The 12,947-nt window shown below is 39.1% G+C and overlaps 1 protein-coding gene across 1 annotated transcript in view; it reads right to left on the bottom strand.

Annotated features, from left to right (window-relative positions):
* Nucleotides 1-12,947, bottom strand: part of LOC149298129 (SWI/SNF-related matrix-associated actin-dependent regulator of chromatin subfamily A member 1-like) — a 57,462-nt gene that overhangs the window by 30,263 nt on the left and 14,252 nt on the right. The window contains exons 4-14 of the mRNA XM_089487626.1: nucleotides 12,823-12,923; nucleotides 12,300-12,400; nucleotides 11,467-11,646; nucleotides 10,973-11,128; nucleotides 10,470-10,601; nucleotides 9,495-9,563; nucleotides 9,297-9,406; nucleotides 7,461-7,687; nucleotides 6,437-6,558; nucleotides 4,798-4,950; nucleotides 3,037-3,169 (exon numbers count right to left, since the gene is read on the bottom strand). Coding sequence (XP_089343752.1) covers nucleotides 3,037-3,169; nucleotides 4,798-4,950; nucleotides 6,437-6,558; nucleotides 7,461-7,687; nucleotides 9,297-9,406; nucleotides 9,495-9,563; nucleotides 10,470-10,601; nucleotides 10,973-11,128; nucleotides 11,467-11,646; nucleotides 12,300-12,400; nucleotides 12,823-12,923 — 1,484 coding nt within the window. The remainder of the gene's footprint in view (nucleotides 1-3,036; nucleotides 3,170-4,797; nucleotides 4,951-6,436; nucleotides 6,559-7,460; nucleotides 7,688-9,296; nucleotides 9,407-9,494; nucleotides 9,564-10,469; nucleotides 10,602-10,972; nucleotides 11,129-11,466; nucleotides 11,647-12,299; nucleotides 12,401-12,822; nucleotides 12,924-12,947) is intronic.

Below are 12,947 nucleotides of genomic sequence, written 5' to 3'. Positions count from 1 at the left end.
ACCTTCAGAGGTCTAGTGGAGTCCATGGCTTTTAACTTTTTCTCTTCTTCGTGGTTTTGATTGTTTTTCATAGTTATTTGGTTAGGAGTGGTGATCTACACAGGTACAGGAAGCTTAGCGAGAAGCAGGAATCTTTAGAATGTGACTGTTTCGTGTGGAGTGCAGACAGAGTAGCATTGTAACTGTGATTTAGCATTGTAACTGTGATTTAGCATTGCCTTTTAACCATCTCAATGCTGGTCTGCCTGTTACTATTCCTATATCTTAGTACTGGTGACAATTAGTTACCAGGGGATTTAAGTTGTTCTATTAATTACATGTATTTTTTATGATAATTTGAATAAAGGTTAAATTGCTTTTATCGTTTTTTTTCTTTCCTGTATTTATTATTTTGGTTAGTTTATTTTCAGGGGTACTCTGTCTTTATTAGGAAAATGACATTTATTTCAACTTGCGCTATTTTCTTTTGATCTAGTGGAGTCCATGCCTCGACCAGTCAGGGCTGTTTTTGAGGCAAAGTGGGATATACACGATATTAACCAGGTGGACATAATGTTATGGCTGATCCATGTATAAACACAGTGGCAAGAAAAGGTTCATGAACCATTTGGAAATAATTGGTTTTCTGCATTACTTGCTCATAAAATGTGATCTGATCTAAATTACATAGTATAGACACAAACAATGATAATCTTTCATGTGTTTTTTTTTTATAAACACACCCACTAAACATTTACAGTGCTGTTGGAAAAAGTAAGTGAACCCTTGGATTTAATAACTGGTCGAACCTCCTTTGGCAGCAAAAACCTCAAACAAGCCCTTCTGGTAACTGCAGATCAGAACTGCACAAAGTTCAGGAGGAATTTTAGACCGTTATTACTTACATGTCACACCCATTCAGGCAGCGGAGCTGCATATCTCTAGTTTTGCCTGTCTCACTACAGTTCCCCTGTCTCGCTACAGTTCCCCCTTTGCGGTAATCCATTCCTGGATTTCCTTATGCTCTGTCCTGTACTTCCGATTCTTTGATTCCAGTCCTGCTCTTAGCTTCTGCTCCTGTTTCCTTTATAAGGTGTGCCCCACCTGTTTGTTATGTTTGTCTCAGTCTGCAGTCTAAAGGTATGTCCTTCTCTGTTTTGTGTTTAGATTTACTGCTTAGTTTAAGCTTATTAGTAATTCAGTAGGCAGGGTTTAGCACTAGGACCCACCGAATATTGGAGTACTTTGGCGTGGTGGTGGGCTAAGCATACTATGGCCATAAGATGTGACTAAATCTCCAATTGTTATCTTATAGTCCCAGGATAGTCCTGTATTTATGTGTGTCAGTCTTTTATGTCCCTTTGCCCCCTTTTCCCTTTATCACCTGAGGAATTCAGTTCCTTTTTCCTCTCCCCATGTCCCAATTTAAGATATCCTATCCTTGCTTAAAGGAGAAGCGTCTGAGGATCGGGGCTCCTCACTCCATCCCATGTGTGCCTTGTTTCCCTGTCCTCTTTTCTGTCCTGTACCATGTATGTCTTGTCTGGCTATGTTTCTTGCTTGTCTCCCTGTTCCTTGTTCTGTCCCTCTTGCTTGCTATGTTCTGCTGTTACTCTGCTTTGCTTCCCTACTTCCAGCCTGCAGCATCTTGCTCATTCGTCTGTAGAGCTATTTGTCGTGCCTGCTCCAGGGTGTCTGCAGGATTTCACTTTGTTTTGTTCTGGACAACATCCGCTGCCATGTCAGGGTCCTGGTGTGTGGCCGCACAACCCTAGGTGCTCAACACCCTGGAGAGTGCAGTCGCCCTGTACCAGGCCCTGTCCAGCTCCGCTCTTGCACAGTGACTCCTGAAATTCCATCATTGGGCGCTGTGGGTCTTTACAGTCCTCTGTATAGACCCCGTTTGTGACATTACAGAACTGCTGAGGATCAACCATATTCCTAGCATGTCTGGTGTGAACGGCTCTCTTGAAGTCATTTCATGGCATGTTTAATGGGTTAAGGTCTGGGCTCTGAATGGGCCACTCCAAAAGGCAGATTATCTTCTTTTAGTGAGCAGCTCTATAGTAGATTTACTTGGATGCTGCATCACACAACTTCTACTGATCTTTAGCTGGCGGACATCCATCCTCACATTATTCTGTATATTAGCTTGATAAACTTGGGAATTCATAGTTCCCTCAGTAATGACAAGTTGTCCAGGTCCACCATTGGAACTTAACCATTGGAATTGGATGATCTTTTTAAGCCATATGTAGTCCTGCATTTTCTTCAGTCCACAAAGCAGTATCATTGTGGTAAGTCAAGGTTCTTTTTGGCAGACAGTAATGTTTTTTTGGAGAATAGCTGCTTCCTCCGTGGTGTCCTGCCATGGACTCCATGTCCTTTCAAAGTTTAGGTAGACTCATGAACAGAGATGTTAACTAGTTCCAATGATTCCTTCAAGCCTTTAGCTGTTATTCTAGGGTTGTTTTTTACTTCATTGAGCTTTCTGCATTGTGCCCTTGGAGTCATCTTGGCAGGGTGTCCAGTGAGGGAGAGTAACCACAGTACTAAATTGTCTCCATGTATACACAATTTATATAACTGTGGACTGAGAAATATGTATGTAATAGAAATACTCTTTGAAATTACTTTGCAACCCTTTCCAGCTTTATGCAAATCGATTCTTGATTGTAGGTTTCTGGGATTCATTTTTTGTGAGACGTGGTCACATTAGCAGATAAAAACTGTGTTTCTCTAAAACGTCTAAAGCTTCTGTTTAGCTCTAAAACACACCTCCAATCCTGTTTCATTGATTGGACTCCAGGTTTGCTAACGCCCAAATCCAATTAGCTTTTTTAAAGTGATTAAAGTCTGGTTAAGACAGATTGTGTGTGTTCATTATTGTAACTTAGATGAAGATCATATAATATTTTAATACAAATTTATACATAAATGCTGGTAATTCCTAGGGTTTACTTACTTTTTCCTACCTGTATGTGCGTGCGTGCGTCCACATATATATATTTACATTGTGAACAAAATAATTGATAGAGCACATTTCACATTGTTTACCTTGCTGTATGACTATTGAGTCAAGCCTCAGTTTAAGTTCAGCCCTTTCTACAATCCTTTCTTCCACTGTATTTTCAGTGATGAGACGAAATACCCGTACTGTCTTTTTCTGTCCAATCCTATGTGCCCGATCCTGTTAAAAATGAACAATGTCTTTGAGAAGCTATCATATGGACACTTTTTATATCAATTTCATATGTATTATGTTACCACAACTTCATCTAGTTCAGGGGAGCGTCCAACATGCGGCCCGCGAGACCTGGAGGTGCGGCCCGCGTAAGATCGGCAGCCAGGGCAACCGATCTTACGAGGGCCGCACCTCAAGCCCTGCTACAACAAGAGCCCTGCTACTTACCTGTGAGAGGGTCTTTTGTAGTGCACAGAGGAAGCGGAACCCAGCAGAGTTCACGTGACATCACATGACTCTGCTTCAGTCCTGCTTCCTCTGTACAGTACCAGAGAACGCAGAGGGAGGCCGCGCCCCCCTGCTGAAGTTTGTGAGTGGCATCGAGGGAGCTGCAGTGCAGGTAAGGGGGTGGGGAGGGTGTTTGAATGAGTATGCGTGATTGAGGGAATTAATCTGTGAATGAATGAGTGTGTGTGAGATAGCATGGATGTGTAAGTGCTGGAACCTAGGCATGATGGGACTATGATTGCTGTTAGCAATCACACTCCTATCATGCCAAGTCAGCCAGTACATGCTGAAACCTAGCTAGCTGCCCCCCTTGTGTATTGATGCTGTCAGCAGTATGGGGTCTGCACATCACTTACAGCCACCCTGTACCATCATGTACTGGCTGACTTGGCATGATAGGAGTGTGATTGCTAACAGCAATCACAGTCCCATCATGCCTAGGTTCCAGCATTTACTGGTTGGATGTGTAAGTGCTGGAACCTAGGCATGATGGGACTGTGATTGCTGTTAGCAATCACACTCCTATCATGCCAAGTCAGCCAGTACATGCTGAAACCTAGCTAGCTGCCCCCCCTTGTGTATTGATGCTGTCAGCAGTATGGGGTCTGCACATCACTTACAGCCACCCTGTACCAGCATGTCCTGGCTGACTTGGCATGATAGGAGTGTGATTGCTAACAGCAAGCACAGTCCTATCATGCCAAGTCATATTGCTATTTTTTTTGTCCAATTATGGTGTGTTTTCTACTTTTATTAAAAATGTGAGTTTTTATTATTATTTTTAAAGGTGGGGGGTCATTTTCGGTTTTGGCTAAGTGAACCGTGAATGTTTTGGTCCAGAATTTTCATTTCGGTGTATCCCTAGAATAAATAGAACTATTTAAATTTAAATTATCCTGAATCCTGAATTTGTAGTCACAAAACTTTCTAGGCCCAGAAATCAGTGAGAGGAAAAGTAAAGGTTTTGTGTCATTTACTTTATTTTAATCTGCATATTTTATTAAAGGCCATATTTTCTCACAGTGAAAAATGAGTGTGGCCCGCGCACGTATACAATTCTGATGAAGTGGCCCACTGCAGAAAAAACTTGGACGCCCCTGATCTAGTTGTATGATTTTATTCTCAATGTATCAGTTAAGTGAACTTCATGAACTCCTTTGCGGTTTTACATTCACCCTTCACAATACCGTAGGTGCACTTAGTTGCTACAACACCAAGAGGTCACAATCAAAAGGTTAAAACCAGAACTATTCATTGCTTTGATACTAAACTGTTTTATCTACGCAGAGAACGAGGGAGTTGACGGCCAGACACAGAGAGAATATGAATAGATACAAATATCCAACCATTGCTTGCAGGTCCACTTGTGGGTTCCAGTCTGAATCATATAAAATGACCACATCAGCAGTTGCTAAATTTATTCCAAGGCCTCCAGCACGGGTACTCAGCATGAAGATGAATTTGCTGCTGTCTGGGGCATTAAATGTTTCAATGGCTTCCTTCAATTGGAAAAATTAAGACTATTAGTGCTTGTTTTTTGTTATAATTCCAAACAAAGAAAAAAAGGTTACACATAAGTTACATAATAAGCACTTGTATGAACTTTAATATGCAAGCTCCAACCTGTAAAAACAAAATAAAATTACTTTATTTACACCAGGGCAGGAACATTTTAAATGTTATGTGACACAGAATAGACTTAAGCTAAGCTTGGGTCTAAGGTCTGGCCTGGTGGGAGATTGGAACTTAAGGCTGAGTAGCTATGGAGCATGTGAGTCTGAGTAAACTAACACTTTGCTTCATACATTAAACCTCACTAGCAGATAACATTGCACTGTAACACAGGGCTCGACAAATCCCAGGCGCCAGGTCGCCATGGCGACAGAGAATTTTGTCCTGGCGCCTAGGTTTTGTCAGCCTCTTACATCCATAAAAAAATGTGGATGTAAGAGGCTGAGTAACCACACGGGGGCGCTGCTGCTGCTGTCTGCCCAGGAGTCTGGGCAGACAGCACAGCCACTCAGAGCCCGCCCCCGAGCCTGAGATCCCTCCCACGGAGTGATCCTGTAGACTGAAACCGCGGTTGCTGCAAAACCAGCAATCGTGTTATCAGCTGCCACAGGCAGCTTCAGGGAAGGGGGTTGTGTGTTGATTGGTTCCCCACACAAGTGTGGGGACCTGACCCAACACCCCCCTGCTGCCTGATCGCTCCATGAGAGCGACAGTGCAGCGTTAACCCCTTCAATGCCGCGGCATTTAGGGGTTAATTCCCGTTTTGTACGGGGCTCTGCTGCTGGTGGTCTGCCTGGAAGCCCAGGCAGACCAGCAACAGCAAAAACGAGCCCCCACAAGCCCTTTGATGATTCCTGTAGGCATGGAAGCCTACAGCAGTCATCAAAGACTCCCCTCCCTGCAATGGCTGATCTATAGACCAGCAATTGAGTCCCAGCTGCCAGAGGCAGCTTCAGGGACAGGGGAGAAGGTTCTTTGGTCTCCACATGAGTGTGGGGAGCAGCCCCAACACCCCCCTGCAGCCTGATCGCTCCATGAGAGCGACAGTGCAGCGTTAACCCCTTCAATGCCACACTTGTGTATGACACATTCGTGGCATTGCAGGGGTTAACATTTTTCCCCACAAGCTTGTGGGGACTAAATATCAGTCAATGCTGTGCTCCAATGGAACATCAGCATCGAAAGAGTTAAAAAAATAATAATTAATAATAAAAAAAAACAGCACTGACCTGAAAGTCCAGGGTGCTTCCAGGTCAAATGCTGTGAGTTTAGTAAGTGGGCTGATGATGATCCGATCACTCCTAACCAACTGTTAGTTTAAAAAAATCCTGGCTCCTAACTTTTTTACCTGGCGCCTAGATTCACAACAAATTTGTCAAGCCCTGCTGTAACAGCATGATTCACTAAATGCATCACCTTAGTTAACAACAAAATAAAAATTAAAGTACGACATGTAAACACTTGAGATCTTACCTCCCTTTCTTCATGGGGTGTTTGCCCGTCTAGGCGACAGTACTCATAGCCACGCCACATGCAGTAATCTTCCAGAATATCAAGCAAACGAGTCATCTGGCTAAAAATCAAAACTCTAGAACCTAAAAAAAAAAAAAATGTTAACTCCTGCAAGCCAACATAATTACCTTTTTGCATAAAAGCAATAACTAAACAGTGAATCTGGGATTTTAAACTCTTCTCATTCTTCAATGTTACTATAAGACTGAAATTCAATGTTCTGCATTTTAAATTCTGTATTTGTCATCAGTCTAAAAGAAAGTATTTCTACTCAAGTTCCAGAAAAACGGTTATATAAATGCGATAACATACTGTGATAGTGCCCCCTAGTGTAAAAAGCAACAACTTTTTACAGAAAATGCAACTATATAACAGCCCAAATATCTCATATATGAATGAGCATCCTAATTATTTCCCAAATCTATATGTGAAAGGTTTATTGTGTTGATAGTATCTCATTTTAAATAGCATGTGATGTTCATCAAACTGGGCTATCGAGAATGAGAATCCAAGAAGAAAATGACCACTGATTTTTATAGAGCTAATTTGTAAGATATGAAATATGTCCCAGTTTGTCCGTGATAAGTATGTTCCAAAGCTTTATAATATTGTTTTTGGTAAAAAAAAATAAAAAAAGTGAATTGCACAAAGAAATACCACTTTTTTGACGATGCATGTAAGCAGTTTCCTAGGTTATGCAAATGTAGCAAGACAAATATATGTAAATGTCAAATAAATATGACTTCATATAGTAGAATATTACATTGTAGAAAACAGATCCACCTACACTACATAGACTACAAAGGAGAATAAAGCAGACCAGTTTGATAATTTTGGAGATATGTAAAGACAGGGCACATGGTTCACTCATGTCTCATTGGTTGTATAACAGTGTTCTATAACGTGTACATGAAAAACAAAACATGCAACAGAAGGCTCTGTATAACCTAAATATGCAATGTAGACTTTTACCTAAAATATTTACCTTGTTCTCTAAGTTTTGAAAGTAGTTTATCCAAAGCTACCATTTTACCACTGTTGAATACAAGATGTGTGTCAGTGGTGTAAGGAGGGCCAGGTTCGGCACCATCGAATAAGTATGGATGGTTGCAACACTTGCGTAACTGCATCAAAATATTTAACAGGCGCATCTTGTCCATCTTTCCAGCAGAATTTAGAATGTCAATATCCTTCATTAAAATTTTTGTGTACCTAAAGAGTCCCCAAAAAAATCTGTTGAGATGATTCATAAAGCATTAACATTTAACTTAAATAAAGGTGTGTGTGTTTTTACTTCACATTATGTTCCATTTATTTTTTTTACCATCAAATCTAACCTTAGACTTGTCTTGCTGCCAGGTTTTAGTATATTTTGCAATACAAAAAAATCATACTATGATTTAGCATAACAACTTATATAATTAATATAATAAATATAAATGTAACAAATAATATTTAATAAGCCATGCAGTCTGCATTTACAAGCATTTGTGGAAAAAAAATTGGTTGTTCTGAACTCAGTGAACTGATCTCAGTGAATTCAAGCGTGGTACTGTGATAAGTCAATAAGTTTGATATTCCACGGTCATCTGTAAGTGATATTATTGAAAGCTTGAAGTATTTAGGAACAGCAGCAAGGCTGCGTAAAGTCACAGAGCGCATGGTGTGTGAAAGTCACCAACGCTCTGCTCATTCCATAGCTAAAGAGTTCCAAACTTCCACTGGCATTAATATCAGCACAAAAACTGTGCGGCGGGAGCTTCATGGAATGGGTTTCCATGGCCAAGCAGCTGCATGCAAGCCTCACATTTCCAAGTACAATGTCAAGTTTTTGATCTAGTGGTGTAAAGCACGCCACCACTCGACTCTGGAGCAGTGAGTTTAGGTTTGGCAGATGCCAGCAGGACATTTCCTGCCTGACTGCATTGTGCCAACTATAAAGTTTTGTAGAGGAGGGATAATGGTATGGTGGTGTTTTTCAGGAGTTGGGCTAGGCCACTTACTTCTAGTGAAGGGAAATCCTAATGCTTAAGTATAACATTTTGGATAATGCAACCTTGTGGGAAATATTTGGGGAAGGTCCTTTTTTTTATTCCAGCATGACTGTGCCCCAGTGCACAAAGCATGGTCCATAAAGAGTTAAAAGAGTTAGAAGTGGAAGAACTTGACTGGCCCATACAGGGCACTGACCTCAACCCCAATGAACACCTTTGTAATATACTGGAACGGAGATTGTGAGCAAGACCTTCTCGTGCAACATCAGTGCCTGACCTCACAAATGCTCTACTGGATAAATGGGCTAAAATTTCCACAGAAACACTCCAAAATCTTGTGGAAAATCCAGAAGAGAAGAAGCTGTTATAGCTGCAAAGAGGATTGCATTCTAAATACATAGACATATTAATGTCTATGTTTTTAGTATGCGATGTCATAAAATTCCTTGTTTGTGTAGTGGTCAATACTTTTGTCCATATAGTGTATGTGTATGTATATGTATACAATCAAAATAATTCAACCCTCGTTGCAAATAAGGTTTATTGTCAAAATGTACAGACTTTCAGTTGTTTGCAATGAACATATCAAACAGAAAGCAACTGAAATAGCGCAACACAACAAATGCTTCAAGTGGTTTCCCCAAACCATTGCAAACAGCTGAAAGTCTGTAAATGTAAAACCTGTGAATAAACCTGATTTGCAATGGGGGCTGAATAATTTTGATTGCAACTGTATGTATATATATATACATACAGTTGCAATCAAAATTATTATATATATATACCGTATATAGATATATATAAAATGGGTATTTGAAAGTTCTCACCATTCTCTTTGCATTTTGCTGAGGCCTAGATATATTTTAACTTCCTTTTTAGGAGGAAGGCTCTTTTCCACTTCAGCTTTTATGCGCCGCAATAGAAATGGCTTTAAAACCTGGAAAAATAGATTGAGAAATGATGACTGCATGATTAAACATAAAAACACCTAAATAAAAGTTCTACTCAAATAAAATATTACTTACTGCGTGAAGTCTTTCAACCAGCTTTTGATCACCAAGACAATTGTTAGTATCAAACCAAGAGTCAAAATCCTGCAGAAATAGCACATTCAGCATTTATTAACGTGAAATTTGCAAGGTTACATGAAGGCTAGTTACTGTTAATGGTTTAGCTTTTGATGTTGCCTCCAGAACACTGCAAGGTTGGTTCAGATCGCAATACATCCCTACAGATGTTATTTCATAAGGAATGTGAATTAACTTCAGTTCTAAGTAATGTTTAATGTCCATTTATGAAGTTGCAAAAGGGGCACATTTAATCACTGATGTTTTGCACCTACAGGCTTTTAATGTAGCCCCGTGGATGTATAGCAAACTTAGAGACATCATGTCCTTGTTCAGGAAATACCAATAAATCCTTACCTTTATTTTATATTGTTTTTATTTAAACTCTTTATAGCTGACTCAGAAAGGTTACTCATGATCTGATTTGTTTTGTTTGTGCATGAGTGACACAGAGAAGCTGCCATGAAAGTCTTCCCCACCATAAATAAGGAATGAGCCACTGTGTTTGTGCTGCAGCTAAGCCCTTTCTTTGTGTGCACTAGATAGTGTACAATACTAAAGAGCAATTAAACGGGGGAGCTAGGAGTAGCTTAAAAATGAGTTATGAAGCACTGGAACCAGAAATAATGTAACACATAACCCCATTCAGGAACTCACACAACAAGCAAGCTTAACCTGAAAGAGCTAAACCTTAGACATTGGGACTGACTTGTTGTCCATTATATTAGCAGTTCTTGATGTACACATGTAACATACACTTTCAATACATAAGGACACCAAGCTTCTGGGTCAGCTTTAAACACTATGGACCTGAGCCAAGCTCCCTCCATATGTTTTTTTCTTCCACCACAGAGATGAGTGTAAGCCTTCTACAGTCTTTAATTTAAATAAAACGCCCAAGAGCAGAAGCATGTTTTGTGTCAATATACTTACTTCTGAAGAATTAAATACATCAGGTAGAAGGAAGTTCAGCAATGCCCACAACTCATGAAGGTTATTTTGCAGCGGAGTACCAGTCAACAGTAGACGATTTGTGGTCTTAAACTCCCTAACTATTTCAGAAAGCTAATGTAAAAAATAATGAAAACATTGCTTTAGTTTTTGATCAGCATTTTATTGAGAGAGGTTATAGAGATGCATTGCACATGTACATTTATTAAAATACTTTTTTAAATGGAAAGCCACAAAAATATCTCTTCACCGGGAATAAGTTCCTAATATTATCGAGCTAAACATAGGCACTGTCCATTCTTTTCTTTACCAAACATCTCATCCTGGTGGCCCAGGACCATTTTTGCTCTTCATCCCAAGTGACTAAAAGGCTAAGCACAGGGATACTAGTAACTGCTATGAGACCACCAGTCAATCCCTATGACTAAGTGCATACATATACCACAAAACATTATTAATTACTAAAGGGTATTAATACACATTACCTTGGATTTCTCATTCTTGATTCGGTGTGCTTCATCAATGACAAGGTATCTCCAGTTGAACTTCTTGAACACAGACTTTTCTTTTATGACCATTTCATAGGATGTAACACAAACGTCCCACTCTCCTGGCACCATGACATCACGTATAAAAGCAGCCTTTACGACACGGAGAAAGAGCAATGGGAACTTATGTGTATAACATCACAAGAACCTCTATTTCACAGTGTATTTGATTATAAATGGTAATCGATAATAATTATAATAACGATGCTGTCAATAAAAATGTAGAGTACAGGTCATACTAGATTTAGATTTTAAATTGCACTATAAAGTAGATTGCTTAATGCTGATTATTTTTAAGTACAATCTCAATGTCACTATTAAAATATAAAGATCCAATTAATTGTATTAATATTAGCATAAAAAATACGTTCATTGCTTCCATAAAGTTTTCTGAACTGTGACTGTTGCTGTTCACAATTGTGTTTACCTACCCGAGCATTTTTGTCCCCAATAAGGCAGACCGCATGAAGAGAGGGGACCCAACGTTTAAATTCATTCATCCAATTGTGTAATGTAGATTTAGGCACCAAAACCATATGAGGACCTGGAATGTTCCTGTAGTGCTTAAGGTATCCCAATAACGCAATTGTTTGCAGTGTCTTTCCAAGACCCTGACATATACAAAACATATCCGACAATAAAACTACCATTAAAAACACGTTGACCTGTATAAAACTCATATTTCAAACTAAGTTCTTCAAATTTGCAATAGCACATTTCAATTAAATAAAAACACTGGTATTTGTATGGTTTAAAAAAGGTCCAAAGAAGGCTTACACATAGCTTTCCCATGAGGGATCTGTGTCACAGTGCAACTAACTAAAAGGCAGTGGTATTTTACCCCCCTCACGCCTGCCTTTAACCCCTTTTTTCACATGGAACAAACATTTCATTTTAGTTATTGTTCAGCATGAATGTAATCACTAATTGGACTGAATATTTCATCGGTGATACACTGAAAATCATGGCTCACATGACATTAATTGTTTAATGTTTAAATAACAAAGTTCACATCATAAAAATATGGTATCATTGTTGAGGTTTGACAGCCGGATATCCCAGGTGAGTATAACTCTATAGGGCTAGAACATGAGGCAAACTGACTTGAGTTTGGATTCTGACTATGTTACTATTGGTGGAGGTATCTGTAAAGTACTATTTACATGCATTATGTAAATTAAGATTCAGTAAATTAAATTCAGTACAAAAACATATGCAAAAATTATTATTTCAATATCAAGAAATGATATGCTCTGCTATTTACCATTTCATCTGCCAATATGCCATTGATACCATTCTCATACAAAGAGATCATCCAGTTGAGCCCTCTGATCTGGTAGTCTCTCAGTGTCCCTCTCTTAACATCTGCAGAAATGATTAAAAATCCAAATAGGTGATAGTGGCATTTCAAGAATGGATATCAAATCAAATAATAATTTAGAGCACTGCATGTAAAAAAACTGACATTTTGTGCGAGCATATAGTGTTATTGAATGGGAGTATGAAGAATCCAGTAAGGGTGTATAAAATACACTGCAAGTACCCTTTCCTGTGTATGAACTGTGAATCAAACTATTTTGCAAACTATCAACATATATTTACAAACATACTCATATTTCAAGTGAAACTTTAAAAGTCTAAACACCGGTTTTCTTAAATCTGGCTAACAGGAACACCCCACTGGAACTACAGTATATATATATCACAGAATAAAATGTGCCTTTAGACATAAAATACAAGGGGAAATAAGTAGGTTTTTAATGTTATAATATTATATTATGACGTACAAGAAGGTGACTCCTCAAATCGCACGCAGACATTGGAGGTTTTTCGACTTTCAGATAGCAATTCTTCATCTTCTTCTTGTTCAGTGCGTCTATGTCGATAACTTTAGTAAAAAAAAAAAAAAAAA

Source organism: Sceloporus occidentalis, unplaced genomic scaffold (assembly GCF_023333645.1).
Source record: "Sceloporus occidentalis isolate IW3139 unplaced genomic scaffold, rSceOcc1.0.p SCAF_34, whole genome shotgun sequence".
In the NCBI taxonomy this organism is placed as follows: Eukaryota; Metazoa; Chordata; class Lepidosauria; order Squamata; family Phrynosomatidae; genus Sceloporus; species Sceloporus occidentalis.
This window is presented reverse-complemented; position numbering and strand designations above follow the sequence as displayed.